Raw genomic sequence first — 22,087 nt, 5'->3', positions numbered from 1 at the left:
GGAGACAAACATTAGGGGGAGGGGGGGCAGGATGGGGGTGAGAGAGCAAGGGAAGGAGGAGGAGAGAGAGAGAGAGAATGAGATGAAAGAGACAGACACAGCGCTTTGGGCTGAATGTGACAGAGTGCGTGACGGCTTAGTCAGGAGGCACTGAGGGAGAAATGAGATGGCTCAGGTCCACTCACACCAGGAACACACACACACACACACACAGGGCATCTACATTTGGACAGTGGTGTGCGTAAACACACACAGAGTTTGCATATTCAACAAAGCATTCTGCTGTATCAAGAGCGCAGCTTGAAGCTGTGTGTTAGCTGCTCTATCTTCCCACATGCCTTCACAACAGGAAAAAAAACACAAATAAATTCTACCGTCCTGAAATATGCGAGACTGTAAGGGAGGAACAGGCAGCAGAGCTCTTTTATTAACAGTCAAGATAGGAAAAGGCAAAAAAACACCCAATACACTTATCGCTGTTACTGCTGATTCGTGCGTGTCTGCAGATACAGGCTGCAGAAACGGAGCTGGAATTGATCTGTTTCTAACTCTGTTATGTGTTATGCTATTCCAGTAAATATCTGTTTATTGTCAAATAGAAATTTGATGTTTTACTTTGTATTATTTAAGTTTCTCCATATATTCTGGATCATCCATTGAATGTAAAAAGCAGTGATTGCACGTGGATATGCTGATGTCACAGGAGATAGAGGGGGTGATTTTAGTTATGTCGCAATCCGCATCCTACGTGGGCCATCAGCTGTCAGCTCAGAGTTACTGTGTGTTTTCAGACAAATGCGAAAATCTAGTGTCAACCCTGCAACTCTGCTCGCAACCAGAACAAGGAGGTTTTTGGTGCAGCACCTTCTGTGCAAAGATTTTGTCCAGCAAGCCAACAACCTCCAAAACCAGTGCCCACCAGTCAGGGAATGACATTTTTCTTTTGGAACATCTCAAATATTATCCCCACCTGGCCAGTGGGAAAGAATGCAGGCTTAAGGTACTTCACCTGTCACAACCAGAGGCTACCTGAATGTATTTACTTATCCAGCAAGTTGGAGGAAACACATGACTGTACATGATATATAAGGAGCCAAAGCACAAACAGGCACATTGGAAATGCCAAACATAATGGGTGCCAGCTGGGTCAGCTAACAGTAAGTTTGAAATCTCTGTATATTTTATAATCACAAGAATGTATGTGGTTGCCTAGTTACAAGGGGTGGCTCATCCCGCCCACACACTTTCCTCCTCCCTCTTGACTCAGTGTGCGTGTATTTGTGTGTATATGTGTTGTGCGTGTCAGATAAGTCAGAGGCCCACTGCAGGCATAACGTCATAGCTGGGTTCTGTTGTACTGACACAATAGGAAGAGGAGGATGAAGACTCAAAGATGAAGCTGGTGGTTGTGGAAAGGTGACCTTTGTGCAGCCTCACATTGTAGAGCAGTCTGCAAAAAACAGACCAATGCAGAAAATATCTGCCATTAATCTCATTTCTGATTCAGTTTTCTGCAGTGTAGATGTGTCCTTAGGTCTCAGCACGATTCACTGAGACCCTCCCTCACTCCAGCTGTACTGTCCCACTCTGGCCATAGGAGGGTGACAAAGCTGTGAACAACGTGTCCAGCCATTATCACTGAGCAGCGTGTGCTCTCCAGGCTCTGCTGTAATTGCATTTCTCTGTGTAATCTTGTTTACCAGAGGGGGGGTCTCCATACTGTGTGTACAGCTATAACCCACAGCACATGCTGGTCTGACTTTTGGTCTACAGCAACAGGCACTTGCAGCCTTAATGATATTGCCAAATAAATCAGTGAATGGATTCATAAGGATCCGTGGCTAAATTAATGATCTCATTATGAGCTAACCGCAGGGACGGCAGTGTTCTGGAGATGGCACACATAAAACTGCACAAAGACTCATTCTGAGTCCGAAATATTTTGTTTTGCAGACACATATGGTGAAAAAATGATGTTGGACACTGTGATTCTAAAAGTAGGAGCCCCTATAGACGAGAGAAAAGCTAAGACAAATGTTTTGCTGTGATTGCACTTTTACAAAGTAGCCTAAAGAACTATGTTCACTGTGGTATTATCTTAAACTCTGAGGTTTGCAACCCTATATTTTTAAAAGAACAGCAATAAGGTCTTTTTCTGTAAGAATACTAAACAGCTGTTGATGTGTATCAGTCTAAATGATTAGAGCATTTATCCCCTAATTGCCAAAACTTTGGAGAATAATTTTATATATGGTGTATCTGACATCCTTGTGTTGGTGTTGTTCCTGCATCATTTTATTAACCACCAGGGTCAACATTGCAACTAACCAATCATGTTGTGTGTCACAATTTTGCGTGAGGAAAAAAAATGTGTTTATATAAAATTAACTTCTGCAACAAATGGTAAGCAATCAAGTTACTGTTGCAGATTACATTTGCCATGCTGGTTTGCTAGTGATAGCTTTTAATAGCATTAGCTAGCTTCTTGGATAGCATTAGCTAGCTTCTGGGCTAATGCTAACTGAATACTCAGACAACTTGATTGATCAGTTGCAAAGTTGATCCAGTAGCCCATACGGAGAGGGTCATCACTGACCTTAACATGCATCAGGTTTCAAGTGAACATATTAAAGATAGCATTCAAGCTAACATCTACCCCTTTATAAGGAATTTTTGTGTATTTGGCGTATGCAATCAGAAATCTTAGAAGAGCTTTAAAGGCAGAATGCATGCAAGGGACTTTATTTAAAAGGTAATGTGCTGTAGTCTCTGAAACCTTTTTATTTAACGTGGCTACCCTAATCATATCCCTCAGTGATTTACTGGGCGACCTGAGGGATGTTCATTAGTTAACAATGTCCTAATTTGCTGTGAATACTTGAAGAAACATTTTAAAAAGTGGAAGCAAATGAAAAGAGATGTCATACTAACCAGTGTTCCGTTTATTCCAGGGGGACCTTGTGGGCCAGGCAACCCCTTTTCACCCTAAATGCAAGAACACAAGAAATGAGTTAAGGTCACCAACTTGTGTCACCAACAGTTCTGACACGAGTTAGTTTCAGAGTTTACCAGAGGTACCTGTAGACCTGGTTCACCAGGAGGTCCCCGCGCCCCCTGTGGATTACAGTAACAGAAGGACATGATTACATAAAGCTGTATTTAGTCTTCAGCTCAGCTTCAGTGAACTGCATTTTATTTTTGTTCAAAACATTTACATGCAAAGGTAATGTGACAATGATGTAGTAACTGTCTACAGATGTCAAATAAAGATCGAGTTTATATTTGAAACGGTGAAACGGTGGGAGCCAGTGTCTGATGATGAAATATGGGCTTTGTTATGACAGTTTTCTAAATAATTCCACTGCTGCTTCACTAAATATGTAAATTGTATAGAGGACATATATATTGCTCCAAATGTTCCTGTATTCTCACCATCTTAGTGATTCATCATCACTGGCTTTGAAAGTTTAGCTTGAAAATCGTGTGTCATCAGAAAGAGCAGCTGACAGAACGTTCGCCTTGAGCTCCGTCTGTTAGACTCTTTTTGTTAAAGCCTTTGCAGAATGAGTGAGAGCTCCAGACCGAGCGGGCGAACAGATCTTGAATAGAGAACTTTTTTGTAAACTGCTGTTTCAGAGATCAAACGTAAGCTGTCCAGCTCAAATAAGGTTCTGCTGTTGTCACTACAGCTGTCTGCATACGCAGGAGGCAACTGTTCACGTTCCAGCATTCAAGCATTCAGCTCACGCTGGTGTTCATCTTCCACTACAGCTAACAGTGGTGGTTCTTGGATTCTGCTTGGAAAAACTTTGTAGATATAATAATTTAACCTGATTGAGGTAATTATCACTAGGTGGTTACGTTACACAGTGCTCTGATTAAAGAAATGCAGAATTATTGAAGCACTGACTTCCCACCTGTTAAGTGTACACTGGTGTATCAGCATACTTTGGATTCCCAGTGTGAATCTTTACTGATGCAGATAAGTCAGTTGTGGTTGTGTAAGTGTGTAATAGAGTCAGCTGTGTAAAATAAGGCTGATAAATGTGGACACAGGCAGGTGTGTGACATACAGGCTTTGATTCAGAGACAGCATCAGGGCCATCTCATCAAAAACACATCCTGTTTGCTTCCCGTCGTCTTTCCTAATCTTTCTACGTGGAAGTGTTTTAGTATTTCAGCAACTGGTTTAACTCTTTCCCTGATAAAGACCACATTAGACAATAACTTTAACAGGCATTCAAGAGAGAAAGAGTTAAGGTGCCAATAAGATGGCCAGGGAGACAACAAGTACTCTAACCTTAAAACCAATACATAAACACAAAGAGTGAAGCGGGTCCTCCATTAGAACATTCATCATTCTCATCCATCTTTCAACAATGCCGCGAGCCTGAAACACCATCATACTTTCACCTTGAGGTGAGCAGAGGGCCAAACAGGGAAAGGGTGGAATGACAGATGGACTGAGAGACAAGAAAAGTGCTGCAGCACAAACAGCTTTGATATATCGCAGGTGCACAGAGATTAGATTCATATGTTAGTAACCACAGCTGGAACAGGAAAAACAAGCCGATACCACATAGAGACTTGTTGGAGAATCACGCCTAACTTGCAGCATGGTATCGCACTCGTTTCCTCAAGGATAGCATCGATTTCAGTGTTGTACCAAGTTCTGTTTCAGATGAACCTTTATGATAGAGACATTCATGTTTTTGTACTTGACAGGTCTTCCTTTGATTAAAGGTCAAACACTGGGTGCAACAGTACTGCCTGTACTTGCATATCGCTCTGTATATATATGAATAAAATGAATGAATATCATTTTAGAACAGACGTTGGCATCTAGAAAAGGACCTAAAGCTGGATTCTGGGGTAGTGGAGCTGAGTAACACCGACGGTCAGGTCACCAAACTGGGAGGATGAGTTTGGTGAATCAGGAGGAGGAGAGTGAAGCACGTTACTCTTTAACTGTTGACCTGATGGTTGGTTAGCAGAACTATTTCTTATTAGGAGCCAGATTCATTTAAGCATGTGATAAATTACTTTGCTTTTGACTTCACATGACTTCACATTCTGACCACACAGAAGCTCAGAGAAGCTTTGTATGTCTAATATAGAGTTTTTAGCAAAGTTCCAATAAATTTTAATGAAAGCATCCTATAACTCACAAACAATCCTATTTATTCAGCCAAAGAAGACTAAAGAAAATCACCTTGAGCCCAGCTGTCATCACTAAAGATCTTATGTGTCTATAGCTAGGACTGTGAGGTAATCAGACAGCTTAACATGGACATGGAGACAGTTCTGTGCAGGACCTCTATTACAAGGCCATAACTACTGGGACAACACAGCATGGTAAAACTACTTACAATAATAAAACCTACATTCACCAGCATTGCATGTGTAAACCAGCTTGATTGGGAAGAGAGGGTTTGGCTTTGGGAAGCAGTGGGGAGCTGTTCAGCACGCGATACTGCCTGCAGTGTGCGCTCACTTGTAAATGTGGGTATCCACTGCAATAGACTTTTTTTGCAAGCAATGCATCAGCAAAATGCTACTTGGTGTCTGGATATCAGCACGTGCAGCTGTGGAAAAACTAGCTTCACACTTTGTGTGTATATGTGTCCTGTTAAAAAGTGGAAGTGAGTGTGTGGTTGTGGGGTGTGGCAGTGATGAGTTTTACCACTCATTTACATTTACAGACGTAGGATGTAGAAGTGCAAACATGAGGAGCTACAGGATGTTACAGCAGCCTGAGATTGTTTTCAAGTAAACTTGTAAACTTCCCATATAAATAAACCCGAGTGTATTTCTGTCTTCCTCACTGCCTCATATCAAAGTATATTCAAGCTACAAACACGCCCAATTTGTAAATTAGTACTACATGGTAATCCATTACACCTAACTCTGCAATAAAGTCACTAAAGTCCATAAAATGGCAGTAAGATTGTTTGTAAGTGTGTTTCTGTTGGCTCTAAAATAAAAATAAAAAGGGCTCATTCTGGTGTTTCGCTGTTGTGGAGCTGGAATTTATATTTAATACATGGATTTGAGCAAGTAGAAAAAAAATGATTAAAGAAAAAAGCTCAAAGGGCGATGTACGCCGGCTTTAATTCGGAAATATGGCTCAAGCTTCAAAAAAAACTGGCTCCCATAGGAGACTGCTGCATGAAACAGACAGCAAACAACACAAGCACGCATGAAATATGCACCTTAGTAAGTATAAATCTAAATGACGTGTTATAAAACCAAACATGTATAAACAGAATTTGGGGTGAAAATATGAATAGAGTGCTGTAAACCAGCATTCTTTCTAATTAGCAAAAGGGGCCAAAGCAGCGGCTGAAAATGGACTTTTCATTTTTCATTTGTTCGTGAGAGATGACCCACAGCTCCTTGGATCGCCGACCTCAGTGAACAGTGTTCTGATGTCTTTCTGGGCTCAAGTACTAATTTCATGTTCTTTTTTACATCTTGGCCATTAGCAGAGCCAGAAAGGAGCAGACAGTTGTTTCGGGCCTTGCTTCTCATGTCTAACAAATATATATATATATATATATATTCAGGCAGTCCTAAATGTGTTTATACAAAGAAACTCATGATAGAAACTTTTGATGACTGTCAGTTTTGCAAATGTAATGCTGGAACACTTTTCTGACTCAGTTTGTGAGTGAAGCTGAAGGTATTTTCTGAAGCTGCGTCAAATCTAACCTTCAATTTGTTGTAAAAAATGATCGATTCTGTTGAGTTTAACTGATTCTTTTACACAAGAGTTTGTATCCAGGATGGACTGCTTGATGAGAAATATTCAACATTAATCAATGAGATGCAGTAAATCTGTTCGGTAAGTAGATAAAAGACGATGAAGTGACTATTCCCCCGTAAAATAGATGAGTAACCTGACTGCTCCCTGTTCAAGCACAGAGCTTTAAAACAGCTTTTACCATCTCCTGTTTCCTGGTGTGTGTGTGTGTGTGTGTGTGTGTGTGTGTGTGTGTGTGTGTGTGTGTGTGTGTGTGTGTGTGTGCGCGCGTTTAAAAGCTCCAATTAATTTTAGCTCTCGTGTTAATGTCCTGATTGCACTTTCCTTCAAAACTTTACGTGTCAGTTTAAAATCAACAACAGCACTGAGTTAACTGTTTATGTACAAATACATATTAATGCATGAAATCATTATCAGCTCACCGGGGCACCTTGAGCTCCAGCAGCACCAGTTGGCCCAGTATCACCCTTCTCTCCCTGTGGACACAACAGACATGTCAGTACCTTCCAGCTTGGAAGTATCCAGACATTAACTGGATACCGCCTCATCCTGAAGTCTACAGTCCTGACAAAACATGCATCAAACTTGTAGCCTAAGCAAAAATAATGTATTCCAGCGCTTCCAGCCTGCAAACACAGGAGACATACTGTTTCACCTAAACATCAGGACTTCATAGCACCTGGAAAAATAACGTTGACGTGAAGAATCTGTGGAATCCCCGTTTAAGAAGAGCAACCAGTCATGAAAGATGTCTGTCTAGCTTGCATCTTCATAAAAGTATCTGCTTTTGTATTTTATGTAAGCTCCACAAAGAGAAATTATATGTATCTGTGCCACTTGAGTGTGAGAGAACTGCTGGGAAGTGTTATGTCATGGTAGCGGCTCTGTATTGACGCACGGGCGCAGCTTGTGCAGCGTGTCCTGTGGTGAGATCTCGCACTGAGCCCACTTCTTGTTAAAACAAAAATATAAGGCAACAAACAAACACATTTGTAAACCACAACACAACGTGCATATAAAGTTTTAGCCATCTGCAAGACAGCAAAGTCCTCCGAGACCACTCTATACCGTGTTTGTTGACTGTGTGGTATGTGAACTGGTTCCAGCGTGGACCGCTCTAATACACTGGCAACGGCAATGAACATGCGAAACAAGCTGTAAAATGTATTCTGGTGCTGCAGGCCAGTCATTTGTGAAGATTTGACGCTGCTTTGCCTGCTGAGCAAATGTATGAGAAAAGAATTTTTCAGATTTTTAAAAGAGCAAAAAAAAGATTATGAAACCCAAATGTACTAAAAGCTTTTCTTCAGCCTTTGGTTCGATGTTATGAGTGTGTTTGAGTGCTTTGATGTTACTTGAATCCAGTGAACATCATATTAAAAACTGATGGTTTCCTCTTTCTCATACATATTCTCTTTTTCCTGCACAATGTGTTTTGTTCATCTACACACAAAGATCATACTGTAGGCCTTCTTCTTTTGAAATTGGTTACAAATAAACACTTTTCTTTTATACATATACAAGTGTGCACACTGTGTGTTTACTGTGTGAGACCAGTGCATGTGTTGGGGAGGGCTCCAGCAGTGGGTTGGTGCTCTAATACAGGACAGTACGCAGAAACATAAACTGTATTTCGATGGTAGTTGTTCTCTTTTGTTCCACTGTTTCTGTCAGTGTGACTTTTTCTTCTTTGTATCCTGGGCTCGTGGTTTTGTTTCTTTCCTCTGTGGATTTCCTGTTGTGCATCTGCAGCACCTTTTGTTCACAAAGTCAGTTTTGCTAAAGATTTTTTTTTAGGTTTCACTTGATAGAAAAAAATCTTAAACAGCAAAGGATAAACAAAAAGAGAAAATGATTGGCACCAACTATGTGAGTTTGAAAAATATGCACCTCCAGTCATGTTAAATAACAAAGCACCCTTCTTTAAACTTGTCACAACATAATAAGAAAAAGTAACCTGGCACTTGGCAGGTACAACCTCAGAAGAACTACAAAGTATGACATATTACTCCATGTCATTTTTTTCTCTGCCAAAAATTAGACCACAATGTGGAAGCGCTGTGAAAAACTAAGTACATTATAGAAATGAAGAAGCAGCCAGGTGCCTCTAATCAGATCAAATCAGCGAGGAGGACCACCTTTATAAAAGCACAAGTTTTGCTGTTTGCAGTATACAAAAAAACCCCATACTGACGATTCGTCACGGCCCGAGACGTGTCACAGTAACGCGAAAGGTGCCCTTCCACATTACGAGACGCTCCGGATTCTTAATTGAAGCGCTTCCCCTGTTATTCACTTAGCAGCTTTCTATTACAGCCCTAACCCTAACCTTACATTTATAGATCCCTTCTAATCCGCTCTCATGCCTCGGATCATACCGACGATTTGTCACATAGCGTCGGTATGTTGCATGTTGGGATGAGAACGCGGGGAGAATTCAGGCATACCACAGAGGAAAGACGAGATGTTACTGTGGCTGCACGTCCGTCTGCGTGGGGATATAAGTCCATTTCCCAACAGTTTGATTTCCATCATTCGACAGCGAGAACGTGGCAAACATTCTTGACAGCTGCCAGTCTTCTCAGGAGTGGATGTTCCAGTAAATTCACCCCAAGGCCAGACTGTGCAATGCTTGGAAAAACTGCAACAAACCCAAGAGCAAACTGAAGCATGAGTGACCTTTTCAAAAATACGTTAGCTATAAGGAAAAAGGATTTGATGTCAGCTGTCTGCTGCAGATGAAGAAAACAACGTGTCTGCATCATCCGAACAGTGAAAGAAGGGTGAGCACTTAAAGTGAGCCTGACAGTAAACTGCAGCGCTCGCACTTAATAATAGATGACCAACTAAAATCGTAATAAAGCTAACAATAGCATTAGCATCCCCGGAGCAGCCTCAGTTGTCAGATTAGATTCTTGCTCTTGGAAATAAATTATAACATCTTCGAATATTTATACCGATAAGCCAAAACCTTCTGAGCATTTTGTAACGAGGGCCCGTTTCAAAGTCTGGGATATATTAGCTGAGGGGTCAGCTCAGAAGAAACGGGCAGGTGTAAAACCCAAAGTCATTTGGACAAGAGCCAAAGTGATACAGCCAGACGACTGAATCAGAGCTTTTCAGAAGTGCTTGTGCGGTCAGCCTGATCCACAAAGGACACTGAGGTCTTGTAGAGTCAACAGATGTGTGACAACAGCAGCATGTTAACAACAGTGGAAATAATTTACTGTACAGCATTCACCGTAGCTCTTAGCTGAAACAGCTAACAAATATCTATCTTTTTTATACAGACCTTTAAAGGACAGTTGTATTACCTTAGTAACCAGCTGACCATCTAAACTAATGGTAATTAAATAAATTACATTTATTTCTACAAAGAGCTGCACAGGCGCCTAAAATTCATTTCGCGGATGTTTTGCTATATTCCATCATATTTATGCAACCTTTATTCAACCTTCTCACCTAGCACCTAATTGCTTGTTTGGTCCTAAAATATCTTTTCCTTTTCCAGTTACAAAGAAAGTCCTGTGCGGTAATGATCGCTGACATATTAAGCCAGGCCTTCTTGTTAACCTCAGCTCAGCAGCGCCTAACTTCAGACCTGGGTACTCTGCGGGGCTTCAAGTATGACCGTTTGAGGTGTGAAACATTTCTCTCGTGTTCGAGCTCTGTGCTGAACACAGAGGTTACCGGGTCCCTAAGATACAGTATATTTTGAGTGCACGGTTATGAAAGTTGGCAGTGAGGAAACAACTGAATTAGCTCTCTGTTGCATCTGTTTTCTTTTGAAGTGTCTCGCCGCACTACGCACATAAACCCATAAGAGCAGCAGACCTCATAATTACACAGCCAAGACGCCCACCACAGCCCAATAAATGACAAGATGACATAAATCTCTGGGTGTCTAGAACAAGAGAAAATAGACAACACACAGAAGCTGGCCTGACACGGTCCTTTTATGTAAGCACACTAATCCGGCACTTCACCCTGCCTCCCGCTGTTAAAGACTGAAGAGCCAGTGACAAGTTGATATCTCTGAGCTAAACCGAACTTAGACACATAATATTTGTAGATTTGAAAGAAAAAGTCTGTAAGAGATAAAGGCAGCAAGCACAAGAATGTAAGAACACGCTGTGTCTGACCACATCTTTTCATAGGAGAGGATCACTGAGGGCTGGGGGTGGGTAGAAGCCCAAAACGTAGTGGTGATGTACTTCAAGCAACAACAAGAGCTGGTGAATGAATGAGGGAAAGATGTGACTGAAAAAGCAGATTTAAGTCTTGATTGGCCAGCTGATCTGCATGTCAAACATAACCAATGATCGTGAGCAGTTTGAGCATCTGACCAGCACCTTGGTACTGCATCAAAGTACGGAGCATAACCAGATTACAGGCATTCTGGCCTGAAACTCCTTCTGAAATCCACTAGGAAGGCCTGGGAGGAGCAGCTAGAAACAGTTTACCTGGAGGGTCAACTACTGATCCTTTCTGTTAAAAGGTTCCAGTTGAAGTAATTTTATCTGATAAGGATTCCTCCTGACTTCCCTTTAGTGATTTCCTGAGCACATCCAACTGAATGGAGACCATGCAGCATAACCAGAAAATGCTGGTATGATTGCATATCCCGGGAATGCTCCGGGATCCCCCATGATGCTCTTGGGAAGCCTTTCATGTTGTATCAGATGTTCCCCTGCTGATGCATACAGTAGTAATAACAGCTTTAGAGCTATCTGGATCTTTCTCCAAACCCTCAACCACCCGTTGTTGTACTGGAGAGAATTCAACAACGAGCAGCCTCACCAGGTGCAGCTCATTGCTTGTTGGCTTTCCCTATCATACGTCTTACACTAAAAGGCAACTGTAGTTGTAAGGTAGCAGAGTATATATGAAACTGTACTGACAAACTCTAAAAGTACAGGAATTTTCAAATCTGGACCAATAACAAAGCTAAAACTACTTGTATGGCCAGATACCAGTAGGTTAGCTAAGATAACAGTTCATCAGCTGTGTAGCTGCAAACTGAAAAAACCCAAGAGTTGGGATGAATGATTAGTGGCTACTTTATTTCAGAAAGCATTTCCACTTGCATATTCTCAAAGTTGGTGGAGTCTAAATATTCTGTATAAGGGAAGCATCTCATTTTCCTTAAATGAGTAAACAGCACCCATACTCCCCATATTTACCACAATTAATCACCTCATTAAACAGCTTAATGTGTGAGTTACAACAGTTCGGTGTCGTTGAGGAGGTATTTAACTGTGTAGCAACATGTGAGGACTTCTTTCAGTCACACTGGGGTAGTGTAGTTTATTTCCTACAGACTTTGGTAGCTGACTGTAGTAAAGTAAACACTGATTAGCAAGCTGCACGGCTATTTCCCACAAACACAGATACTTGTTTATTAGTGCTAAGTAGTGCAGCAAACTTAGCAAAACTGAAGCAGAAACTTCTTGGACAGTCTGTGAGATAATGTCATTAGAAATGCTCCAAAAGCCACCAACCCAGCCGAGGCTTCACTTATCTCATTCTATCCGCTTGGATGAGGTATTCCTGCCAACTCCATGCAGCACTGCCTTTGATGTTGCTGGATAAGTAGCTCTCATACTTTAGCTAAAACTTGCTTCTTGTTACATTTTTTGCTTCACTCTGAGCTGCTGCCTGCTTTGCTCTGTGTGTAGGTGGAGGGACACACACACATACATCTTTGAGAGGATAATCACAGAGTATTCCAAATTTAGTCATAGCAAATAAGTGTCAGTCCTTTAACTGCATGTCAGCCCACTGCTTTTCATTCGGGCCCCCTGGTAACCTCTTTTTTTGATTAGGAAAACTAAACAAAAAAGTACCCTACATGCTGTTGGGATGCCTTTTCTTTAGGCTTCTGAAGTGGATTTCCTCTGAAAATTGAGGTAGTTACTGAAGCTGCAGTGAGCAACACGCCTGTTCCTCACAGCCACATTTTGCACATATATTTGTGCGTGCACACACACACACACACGTCAGGTGTTGCTATCCTAGTGGGGACATCTCATTGACATAATGCCCTAGCCGCTTACCCTAACCATCAAAAATGAATGCCTAACCCTGACCGTTACCCTAAACCTATTCATAACTTAATTGTAACCCTGACACTAAAACCCCATTTTGAGTCTCAAAAATGCCTTTGCACTAGTGGGGACCGAGATTTTGGTCCCCAGAAGTATAGTAAACTTCCAATTTTTGGTCCCCGCAAAGATGTCTAAACAGGTACACACACACACACACCTCCTCTTGCCAAACAGTAACTTTATGACCGCCTTTATGTGATGCATTTTGGGAATTGCTGGCATTAAAAAATAACACGGGTTAAATTATACAACGCAAAATACAAACAGGACATGGCAATAAGAATTCATATGTGTAATAGTTGGCCATAAAGCCTTAAATAGAAGAATATAGATTTTATTGTAAGCAGCGCAGATACTCACAAACCCACTGAACTGACGAAAAGAGGAAATATTAATCAGAAGTATCTATCTGTGCTTCACAAATCATTTTTTTAAGTACAAAATATTTCAATCTGTGTTTTTAATTTTGACTAAAGTAGAAAATTACATCATGATAAAAGCGTATTTTGGATGAAATTTCTGATTTTCCTGTTATAGACAAAGAGCAGTTGATTTTACATATTCTCATATTAACTAACATTTTGTTGCAGTTTTCTTGTGTGTGTAATGCCCCAAATGCCCAGCTGACCACTTTCATTCTCAACCAAGGACCCTCAAGTGGCTCTATACACAGTGTTGGGAAGGTTACTTTTAAAATGTATTCCATTACAGATTACAAAATACATGCCCCAAAATGTATTCTGTAACATATTCCGTTACAGATTCCCAACACATGCACTGTGATTTATTACTATTACTGAAGGTCAGCGGCTCCAAACCGTAGTAAAGGGACCTCTGGCTAATACGTCGGGTTCGTGTCGGGCTTGTAGCCGAAAAATCGCTTTACTTTGTTGTCTGGGTCAACTTTGCTAGTGAGAGACGAAGAGAGGCGTTGAAAGACTGCTCCAAAGGAACTTATTGTTTCAGAGAAAAACACGAACACAGCGTACAGTCGAGTCTTAATAGCTTACTTACAACTGGGCTCGTCAGGCACTCTTCTTGGCTGCAGTGGTTATTATTATATTTACATGCTTCCAGCTTCCGTTTCTGCTCGATGACAACTCTACTTTTCCACTCGCCTTTTTCTCCCTCCTCGCGCTCACAGACACATAACGGGTATGGCGCTCTCTCACCCAGGAAACACGCAGAGAGAGAGCGTCACCCTGTAACCATGGCAACCATAACGCTGCCGTCTGGAACTACAGAATGTAGCTGTCAAACAAAACCCAAACAGTCCTGACCCACCACAATATGAAACAGGGAAGTACCGCCGTGTAATCCATTCATTTCAACAAAGTAACTGTATTCTAAATACCAGCTTTTTAAACGGTAACTGTAACGGAATACAGTTACTCGTATTTTGTATTTTAAATACGTAACGGCGGTGACATGTATTCCGTTACTCCCCGACACGGTCTATACATCTCTTACTTGTGGGTAACAACCGATGATTTGTGGGCCTGTCAGCCTGAGGGAGAGGGAAACTCGAACTTATGCATGTACTAAAGAGGTCTCTGAACTCGCTTCCAAATTACAAGAAACAGAGTTAAAAATAAACCCAACCTAAATGCTACCGGCTTCCTTTTGATCTGTGTAAGTAGACGATTGTCATTTGTTGGCTCATTTAAGCAACGTCATTTAAAGGATCCTGTGGTTTCGTTGGTCCCGAGAACATGCTTCTGCTAATATTATTAAAGGGTTTTCAAATGTATATGGACAGCCTAGCCCCATTTGAAATCTCCCCATCCCTGTTTTCCAACAGATAATAGTTATACAGTTAGTAATTACAGGGCAGCACTGATTGGCATACAGTATCTTTATCTCTTTATCTCTCGTAACATGAAAACCTCACACAGCTGCATCTGAAATGGTATAATTTTGGGTGTAGAACACTCGGTATCTGGTAATAAGAGACCTACTGCCAGCACAGAGCTGATCATTTCTATCTGACTTCACTTGAGTGTGAAACATCAAATCCTAAACTCTTTGAAAGTGTGATGCTGAAAGATAGCAGCTTTATGAGTGTGATTAAAGGCCACAGTAGCAGCCTAAAGCCTTCTACAGTATATCTAACGTTAGGCATCATTAACATTCAATGGGGCTTCCACGGATCGGTGAAAAGAAATTCTTTACAGCTGATGAGGGAGACCACCTCAGGCAGTGACCACACTGAGAGCTTTTTTACTGCTATACATCGCTTTTTGTTAACTGCGTGGAAGTTGTTAGAACGGGGCTTTTACAGACTAAGAGCTAACTATTTATTCAGTAACGACTGTTCAGTTGTTCTCTGTGTATCTCTTTAAATGATGCTTCATGCTTTTCCATTAGACCGGCGTCCCCATTACAATGTTCTGTTTGGTTTTTCATTTTATCACCAGCAAGCAAACTAACATTTCTGAGGGTAGAAGCACGTACACCTAAAACTGATCAGGGGTGTCAGTCATCCTTTATATGAGCTACATGGTTGCTATTTGCAAAGGCAGGTGGAAACCTGAACGGGAAGGAGGCCAGACCAAGTGGAAACCTCCTGGGGTGAAAAATGAAGCCAGTGCGGAAGTACGACAGCGCTATCCAACATGACACCTGAACAAATGTAGACCACAACACTCTATAGAAATCTTGGACCGCAGTTTATTGTCCAACATGAACCCCTGTGTGCTGAGGTCATGAGTCCCTCCCTGTGGCAGCAGAAAGGCTGCTTTGCTCAGCTGACTTGTTGTGTCAGACCTGAAAGGAAGCTCTGTCCATCTCACCTGTGGTTGTGCTCCAAAATAAATGTTCTCATCAGACCTCAACAAATATTAGAGAAAGACTCAATTGTGCACCCAAAATAATTTTCTGTACATTTCTGTTTAAATTCCAGTTTGGTAAGAGGAGGAAGGAAAAAGAGATCAAGTCAAACATATACAGCGGTCAGAGGTTTCTGTGGTAATTTTAGGCTTGGAATGATTTTCCTTGAACTGCTCTATTTCCAGGGTGGGCTGGTTGTATAGCATGCATCTTTAACCATTTACAGAATGAATTTAATGTCTTTTATTTATTCTGCATTTTTAACACACATCAGGTCAGAGTTAAACATACAGGCTCAAAGATGTACTTTGGTATTTGGTGTAATGTCCCTTAGCAAGTTGCAGCTCCGTCAGATGCTTTGATAGTGTCGACAACCTTGTGTCATAATTCTGCTTGAAAATTTGACCACTTTTCTTAGTAATATAGTTCCTTTCAACTGATTGGCTTCCTAGCATGGACACGGCTTTTAAGCATATTCCATATTTCCAAGACGGCTGACGTCAGGGATTTGGGAAGGCCAGTTTGGATGTGTGTTTGGGATCATTGTCCTGGTGGAACACTCAGTTGTGTCCAAATTTCAACCATCTATGGATTTGAGTTCCACTTCTGCATTATTCCATCAATTTTGTGCAACGTAGCACTGCAGCAAAACAGCCCCAGAGCATGATGCTGCCATCGCTACTTTCATCTAGGTTCATCTAATTCTTTGGACTTGATCATGAGGATGAGCAGTGAATAGAGCCAGGTCCTGCCGAGTCAAAGAACAATATAATATAAAAACTCCACTTCTTCCAATATTTAAGTGAGAATATGTATCAGGGATGTAGAACAATATCCTTTCACAGTATTTCCAAATGTGAGCCTGTAAGTATTTTTATAAACCTCTGTGGATTACAGAAAATACAAATTAAATGTATACTTGTGCAGGTTTTTTTAGGTTGTTAAAGATTTATTCATTCAACAATCAGTCCTTCAAAGTACGTTGGTATGTTGTGCTTCCTGGTAATCATTATGATGGTCAGTCTTCCCTGACTTTGCTGCAGGAAGAAACTGTATTTGTTTGTTAGGCTTCCTGCATCGGTGAGGCAGCTCAAGTCACCAGTTTAGTTAATCTCAGCGGCTCTCTTTACTTCACTTTCTACTCAATTTACTTTACTCATAAATACTATAAATTAGGCATACAGAAATACATTATCTCAGAATTATACTTGGCGCCGGTGAGGTCGGCTGCCGTGCTGGATGCTCTGCCCCAACTTCTCCACTTTTTGCAGTTTTTCGTCACTTTTTGCTATATCTGCCATAATCTTGCATGGCCATCATGCAAAACACACAAATCCGCTACAGTAGAGACACTTTGGTTTCTATTGGTCTACAATACATGAGCATTTCACCATGTTTAACTCCGGACCCAACCTGGCCAAAGGAGATCCTGAGAGAGAACAAAGGACGCGACCCTAAGCGACGGCCTCGAGGTAAAAGAGCCGGCATCAGGAACAGGCTACGGGCTCGCGCACACCGCGCACCCATGCCCAGTATCCTGCTAGCCAGTGTTCAATCCATCGAGAACAAGCTTGATGACCTCAGAGCCAGAATCAAGTTCCAGAGAGACATTCGGGACTGCAACCTCCTCTGCTTCACCGAGACTTGGCTGAACCCAGCGATACCAGACCACGCCGTGCAGCCGACGGAGTTCTTTTCGGTTTACCGCATGGACAGGACAATGGAGTCGGGGAAGAAAAGAGGTGGTGGAGTGTGTTTGATGGTGAACAACAGATGGTACGACAGCACAAACAGCTCCCCTCTCACACGCTCTTGCTCGCCCAATCTGGAGCTTTTGATCGTTAAGTGTCGCCCTTTCTATCTCCCTCGGGAATTCACTGCGGTCATTGTCTGCACTGTTTACATTCCGCCTCACGCGGACTCGGACACTGCCTTATGTGAGCTACATGAGGCTCTCACACATCAACAAACACTTCACCAAGATGCCGCACTCATTGTTATGGGAGATTTTAACAGAGTGAATCTCAAACGGACATTTCACAACCTTCACCAGCACATCAACTGCCCCACCCGGGGCACGAGGACATTAGACCACTGCTACACCCCGTTCAAGAACTGTTACAAGGCTCAGCCCCTGCTGGCATTTGGAAAATCGGACCATGCCGCCATCTTCCTCATACCTGCTTACAAACAAAGGCTAAAGCAGCAACCACCAATCAGGAAGGAGGTCGCTCGCTGGACGGATCAATCGGTGGCCGCGCTGCAGGACGCACTGGATGACGCAGACTGGGACATGTTTCGGCGCAGCTCTGATGACATCAACATGTTTACGAAAGCGGTTGTGGGATTTATCGGGAAACTAGCGGACGACACTGCAGAAAGAACTATCATCCGAACGTTTCCCAACCAGAAGCCGTGGGTGGATAAAAACATCCGCGACGCTCTGAGATCACGCACCGCTGCCTACAATGAAGGGCTCGTCTCCGGTAATATGGACCTATACAAGGCTGCGTCCTACAACGTGCGCAGCGCGGTCCGAAAGGCAAAGCGGAGCTACGGTTCGTGACAACAGCTGTGTGCAGATCAACAGTGCATCATATATCGAGTGCGGGAGAGAGTATGAGCGTGCAGCGTTTAAAGCGTGGAAGTACTGACCTTACTTTGAGTTTGATTCCATAAAAAGTGACAAAAACATTAGTGTCCATCGTGCGTGGGAAGAAAACTTCTTTTTACAGCGAAAAAAACCCCTAAACTTCCAAGCAAGCACCGAGTAGCTACGACGTAATGGGAAACTCACAGAGAAACTCGCGGATTCTTCCACTGACCGCTGCACACCTGTACCAGGGTAAACCTCCGCCTACCGCAGTCCTGCTTTACAGGTGAAAATAGAGCAACAGGACCGCTGAGTCTTTGACTTTATTTATTTTCTGCTGTGTTTTACTTGCATCAATTTGAAAGAGTGAGTGTAAACACAAAAAATATTTTATTTTATGTGCTGGAATGTGCAGAAAATAGGTTTAAATGTTAAACTAATTTCTTCCAGTCAGAGAATGTTGCATATAATTACATTTTTGCTTGATGCATAAAGTTAAAAGATTAAAACTAATAAAACGAGACTTTTCCATTTGATTACATTTTGTATGATGGATTATGTAGAAAAAGTAGAATTGGGCTGAAAGATCTATCGCTTTGTCACCTCTTCAGGTTGTAAATCATGTTTTTAAAAAGTAACTAAGTAACTAAGTAATTAATTACTTTTGAAAATAAGTAATCAGTAAAGTAACGGGATTACTTTTTTGGGGGAGTAATCGGTAATTAGTTACTGATTACTTTTTTCAAGTAACTTGACCAACACTGCTCACTGTACACTTATGACTGTGTAGCCACATCCGACACCACCTCCATTGTCAAGTTTGCTGACGACACTGCTGTTGTGGGCCTGATCTCCGACAACATCGAGACGGCCTACCTGGAGGAGATTAGGAACCTGGAGACCCGGTGCCAGGAGAATAACCTCCTCCTAAACATCAGCAAGACTAAGGAGCTGATCGTGGACTTCACTACAAAGCAGGCGAGGAATTACAAACCCCTCATCATCAGTGGCACGCCAGTGGAGAGAGTGGACAGTTTCCGATACCTGGGTGTCCACATCACTCAGGACGTGTCATGGTCCTGCCACATCAACACCCTGGTTAAGAAAGCCCGTCAGCGTCTCTTCTTCCTCAGAAGACTTAGAGACTTCCATCTGCCACTGAAGGTGCTCAAGAACTTCTACTCCTGCACCATCGAGAGCGTCCTGACGGCAAACATCTGCACCTGGTTTAGGAACAGCACCAAGCAGGACAGACTAGATCTGCAAAGAGTGGTGCGCTCAGCCGAACGCATCATTCAATCAGAGCTCCCTGACCTGCTGTCCATCTACACCAAGCGGTGCAAGTCCAAAGCTAGGAAGATTATGATGGACCTCTCCCATCCCAACAATGGACTCTTCTCACTGTTGAGGTCTGGGAAGCGCTTCCGCTCCCTTAAGGCCAAAACAGAGAGAATGAGGAGGAGCTTCTTCCCCCAGGCTATTCGGGCCCTGAACCAGGTGTAGGACTGGACTCTCCCACACACGTCACTATAAGACTGGACTCTCCCACACATCACCACACATTTCCTATAATCCTATAATTCATAATCTTTATAATCTTTATAATCGCTTCTGCTATTTGCACATTCTTTACTGTAAATTCCTAAGTTAATTTGTAAATTTTGTAGTAACCTGTAAATTGTAAATATTGTAAAACTTTTCTTCTGTCATTTAATGGTCGGGCATTGTACAGCTACAAGCATTTCACCCCCATGTCATACTGTGTATGGTTGTGTGTGTGTGACAAATAAAATTTGAATTTAAATTTGATACTTAATCTCTTTAGGGTCGGGTCATGTTCCCATCTGTCCTTCATATGGAATGTAAACATGTTTGTCAGACACAAATGGAAATCTTAATAGAAGAGCTCTAAGATCAAAGTGCATGCAGTAAACTCTGTTTGAAAGGGAAGACGTTATCATTCCTAAAACGCTGCTCGTTTAGCACAAGACTACTGCCACCATAATCCTTCTCCTAATGGTCCTAATGTCACCTAGTAGATGTTATGAGAAAATAGCATATGGATTTAAAGGGCCATTACTATCTATTAATATTTACATCCTGTTTTCCTTTATTTAATTCCTATCTAACAGCCTGGTCTCTGGTAATGATGCACAGCTGGAAATGTGTGCACTTACAAAGTGTTTATTAAGTAATTGTTCAACAATCACCTTGATGCTGGACAGATTGCAGAGACTGCTTCTAGTCTGGATGCTAAGTTAAGCTAGTTAACGTGTGCCTTCATGACCAGATGACCAAAAATGCGGATACGTTCCACAGGGAGTGCTCTGGAGACAGTAGCAGCCACATGTTCCCACACATGGACACCAAATGTGTACCAGCATCCTCCACTTGGTAGAGAACACTTCCAGATCCTTGGAGAAAGTAGTTTGTTGTGATAGCAGGAACAGGCCCAAATTACTGAGCAGAGTGGCCGAGAGTCAGCGTGGAGTTCAGAGAAAACTCAAAATAGCAGTGTGCACACTTGTAGCTGGTGGGTGTGGACACACGCTTGCAGATGTGTGCATTTGCTCTTTCATTTAGCCACAGCCAGCTTGCCACAGGAGAACATCCCATGTAGTGTGTGGCTGTAGCCCACTACTAGTGTTAATTAACTGACAGAAATGGTGGTGGATGAGATTATAACAACATACAGCCCGACTCTATGGCTCATATCAGAGCAACGAGAAATAAAATCTGTCAAAGAGATTTGCTTACAAAATTAATCCATGGACTTTGTAAGTTACAGGTATTTCTTTCTTTATGGCACTTTATTTTTACCCTGCATGAGCTTCCATTTGGTCAAATTACTCCCATTAGGAGCATGCTGAAATAGCTATTAGCAGATCCTCTCTAATGCAGCCCATGGATTTATGGACGACTGTCGCTGGATTACTTTTCTAGGCCGCTAAAGAAAACTTGCAAATGTGCTGAGTCTTAGGTGGGGCCTAATGTCCTTTTTTAGTTTTTTATATAAGAGTTTACCTTTATTTGTTTGTCCTGTCAAATGTACATATCTATCAGTAAAGTTTAAAATCCCATGAGTCAAATTACCAGGGAGCACAGGGAGTATCTTATTCCCTGCCTCCCGTATAAAATATTTATCCCACCCAGATGGGTCTTTATAAACTATTTCGCTTTCCAGAAGACAAAAAAGTAAGTAGGAAGTTGAATATCTTTATGTCTTTCTGCCAACTTTGCAGTTTTAAAACCTTTTAGATTTTTTCAAGTCTGAGGCCACAGCATGCTTTGCATTAACTTACGCTAAGACAATAAAACTGCTTTAAAGTCTTCTTTTGTTTAATATGTTTGCGCTTCTCATTTGTTTTATGATCTCGTCTATACAAGCTTAAATTCTTATTCAAATTTAGCTGTGGTACATTATCCACATTCAACTCTTAAATCTAATTCCTTGACAGAAGAGGATCATTCATGAAATGAAAAGGCTAGCCCACCGTCTGCTACTACTGTAGTAATGCTGTCACCTAATCTTACAAACACTTATGCTACATAGCCAAGTTACAGCTAGCTAGCTAAACTCCACACTAACATTAGTTTTATCAATGGTTGTGCAATTAATGACATCATAAATGTTATTACACATATAGCATATAAACATGTTTACATTTAAATTTCTGATTTCTGTTAAAATGTGTCAAGAGGAAGATGAGAAAGACCTGGGCTACAAATACAGCAAAGCTCAGTGAGGCTACGAAGTAACGGCTCAGCAGTGACACAGGCTGACTGTCTCCAGGC

The 22,087-nt window shown here is 41.8% G+C and overlaps 1 protein-coding gene across 2 annotated transcripts in view; it reads right to left on the bottom strand.

Moving 5' to 3' along the window:
- Nucleotides 1-22,087, bottom strand: part of LOC120743450 (collagen alpha-1(XXI) chain-like) — a 76,173-nt gene that overhangs the window by 27,602 nt on the left and 26,484 nt on the right. Inside the window, exons 19-21 of one of the 2 annotated variants that reach the window (XM_040047092.1) lie at nucleotides 7,186-7,239; nucleotides 3,070-3,114; nucleotides 2,932-2,985 (exon numbers count right to left, since the gene is read on the bottom strand). In XM_040047092.1, coding sequence (XP_039903026.1) covers nucleotides 2,932-2,985; nucleotides 3,070-3,114; nucleotides 7,186-7,239 — 153 coding nt within the window. The remainder of the gene's footprint in view (nucleotides 1-2,931; nucleotides 2,986-3,069; nucleotides 3,115-7,185; nucleotides 7,240-22,087) is intronic. The other variant, XM_040047093.1, reaches the window with a different exon arrangement.

Source organism: Simochromis diagramma, unplaced genomic scaffold (assembly GCF_900408965.1).
Source record: "Simochromis diagramma unplaced genomic scaffold, fSimDia1.1 OVJJ01000715.1, whole genome shotgun sequence".
Classification (NCBI taxonomy): domain Eukaryota; kingdom Metazoa; phylum Chordata; class Actinopteri; order Cichliformes; family Cichlidae; genus Simochromis; species Simochromis diagramma.
This window is presented reverse-complemented; position numbering and strand designations above follow the sequence as displayed.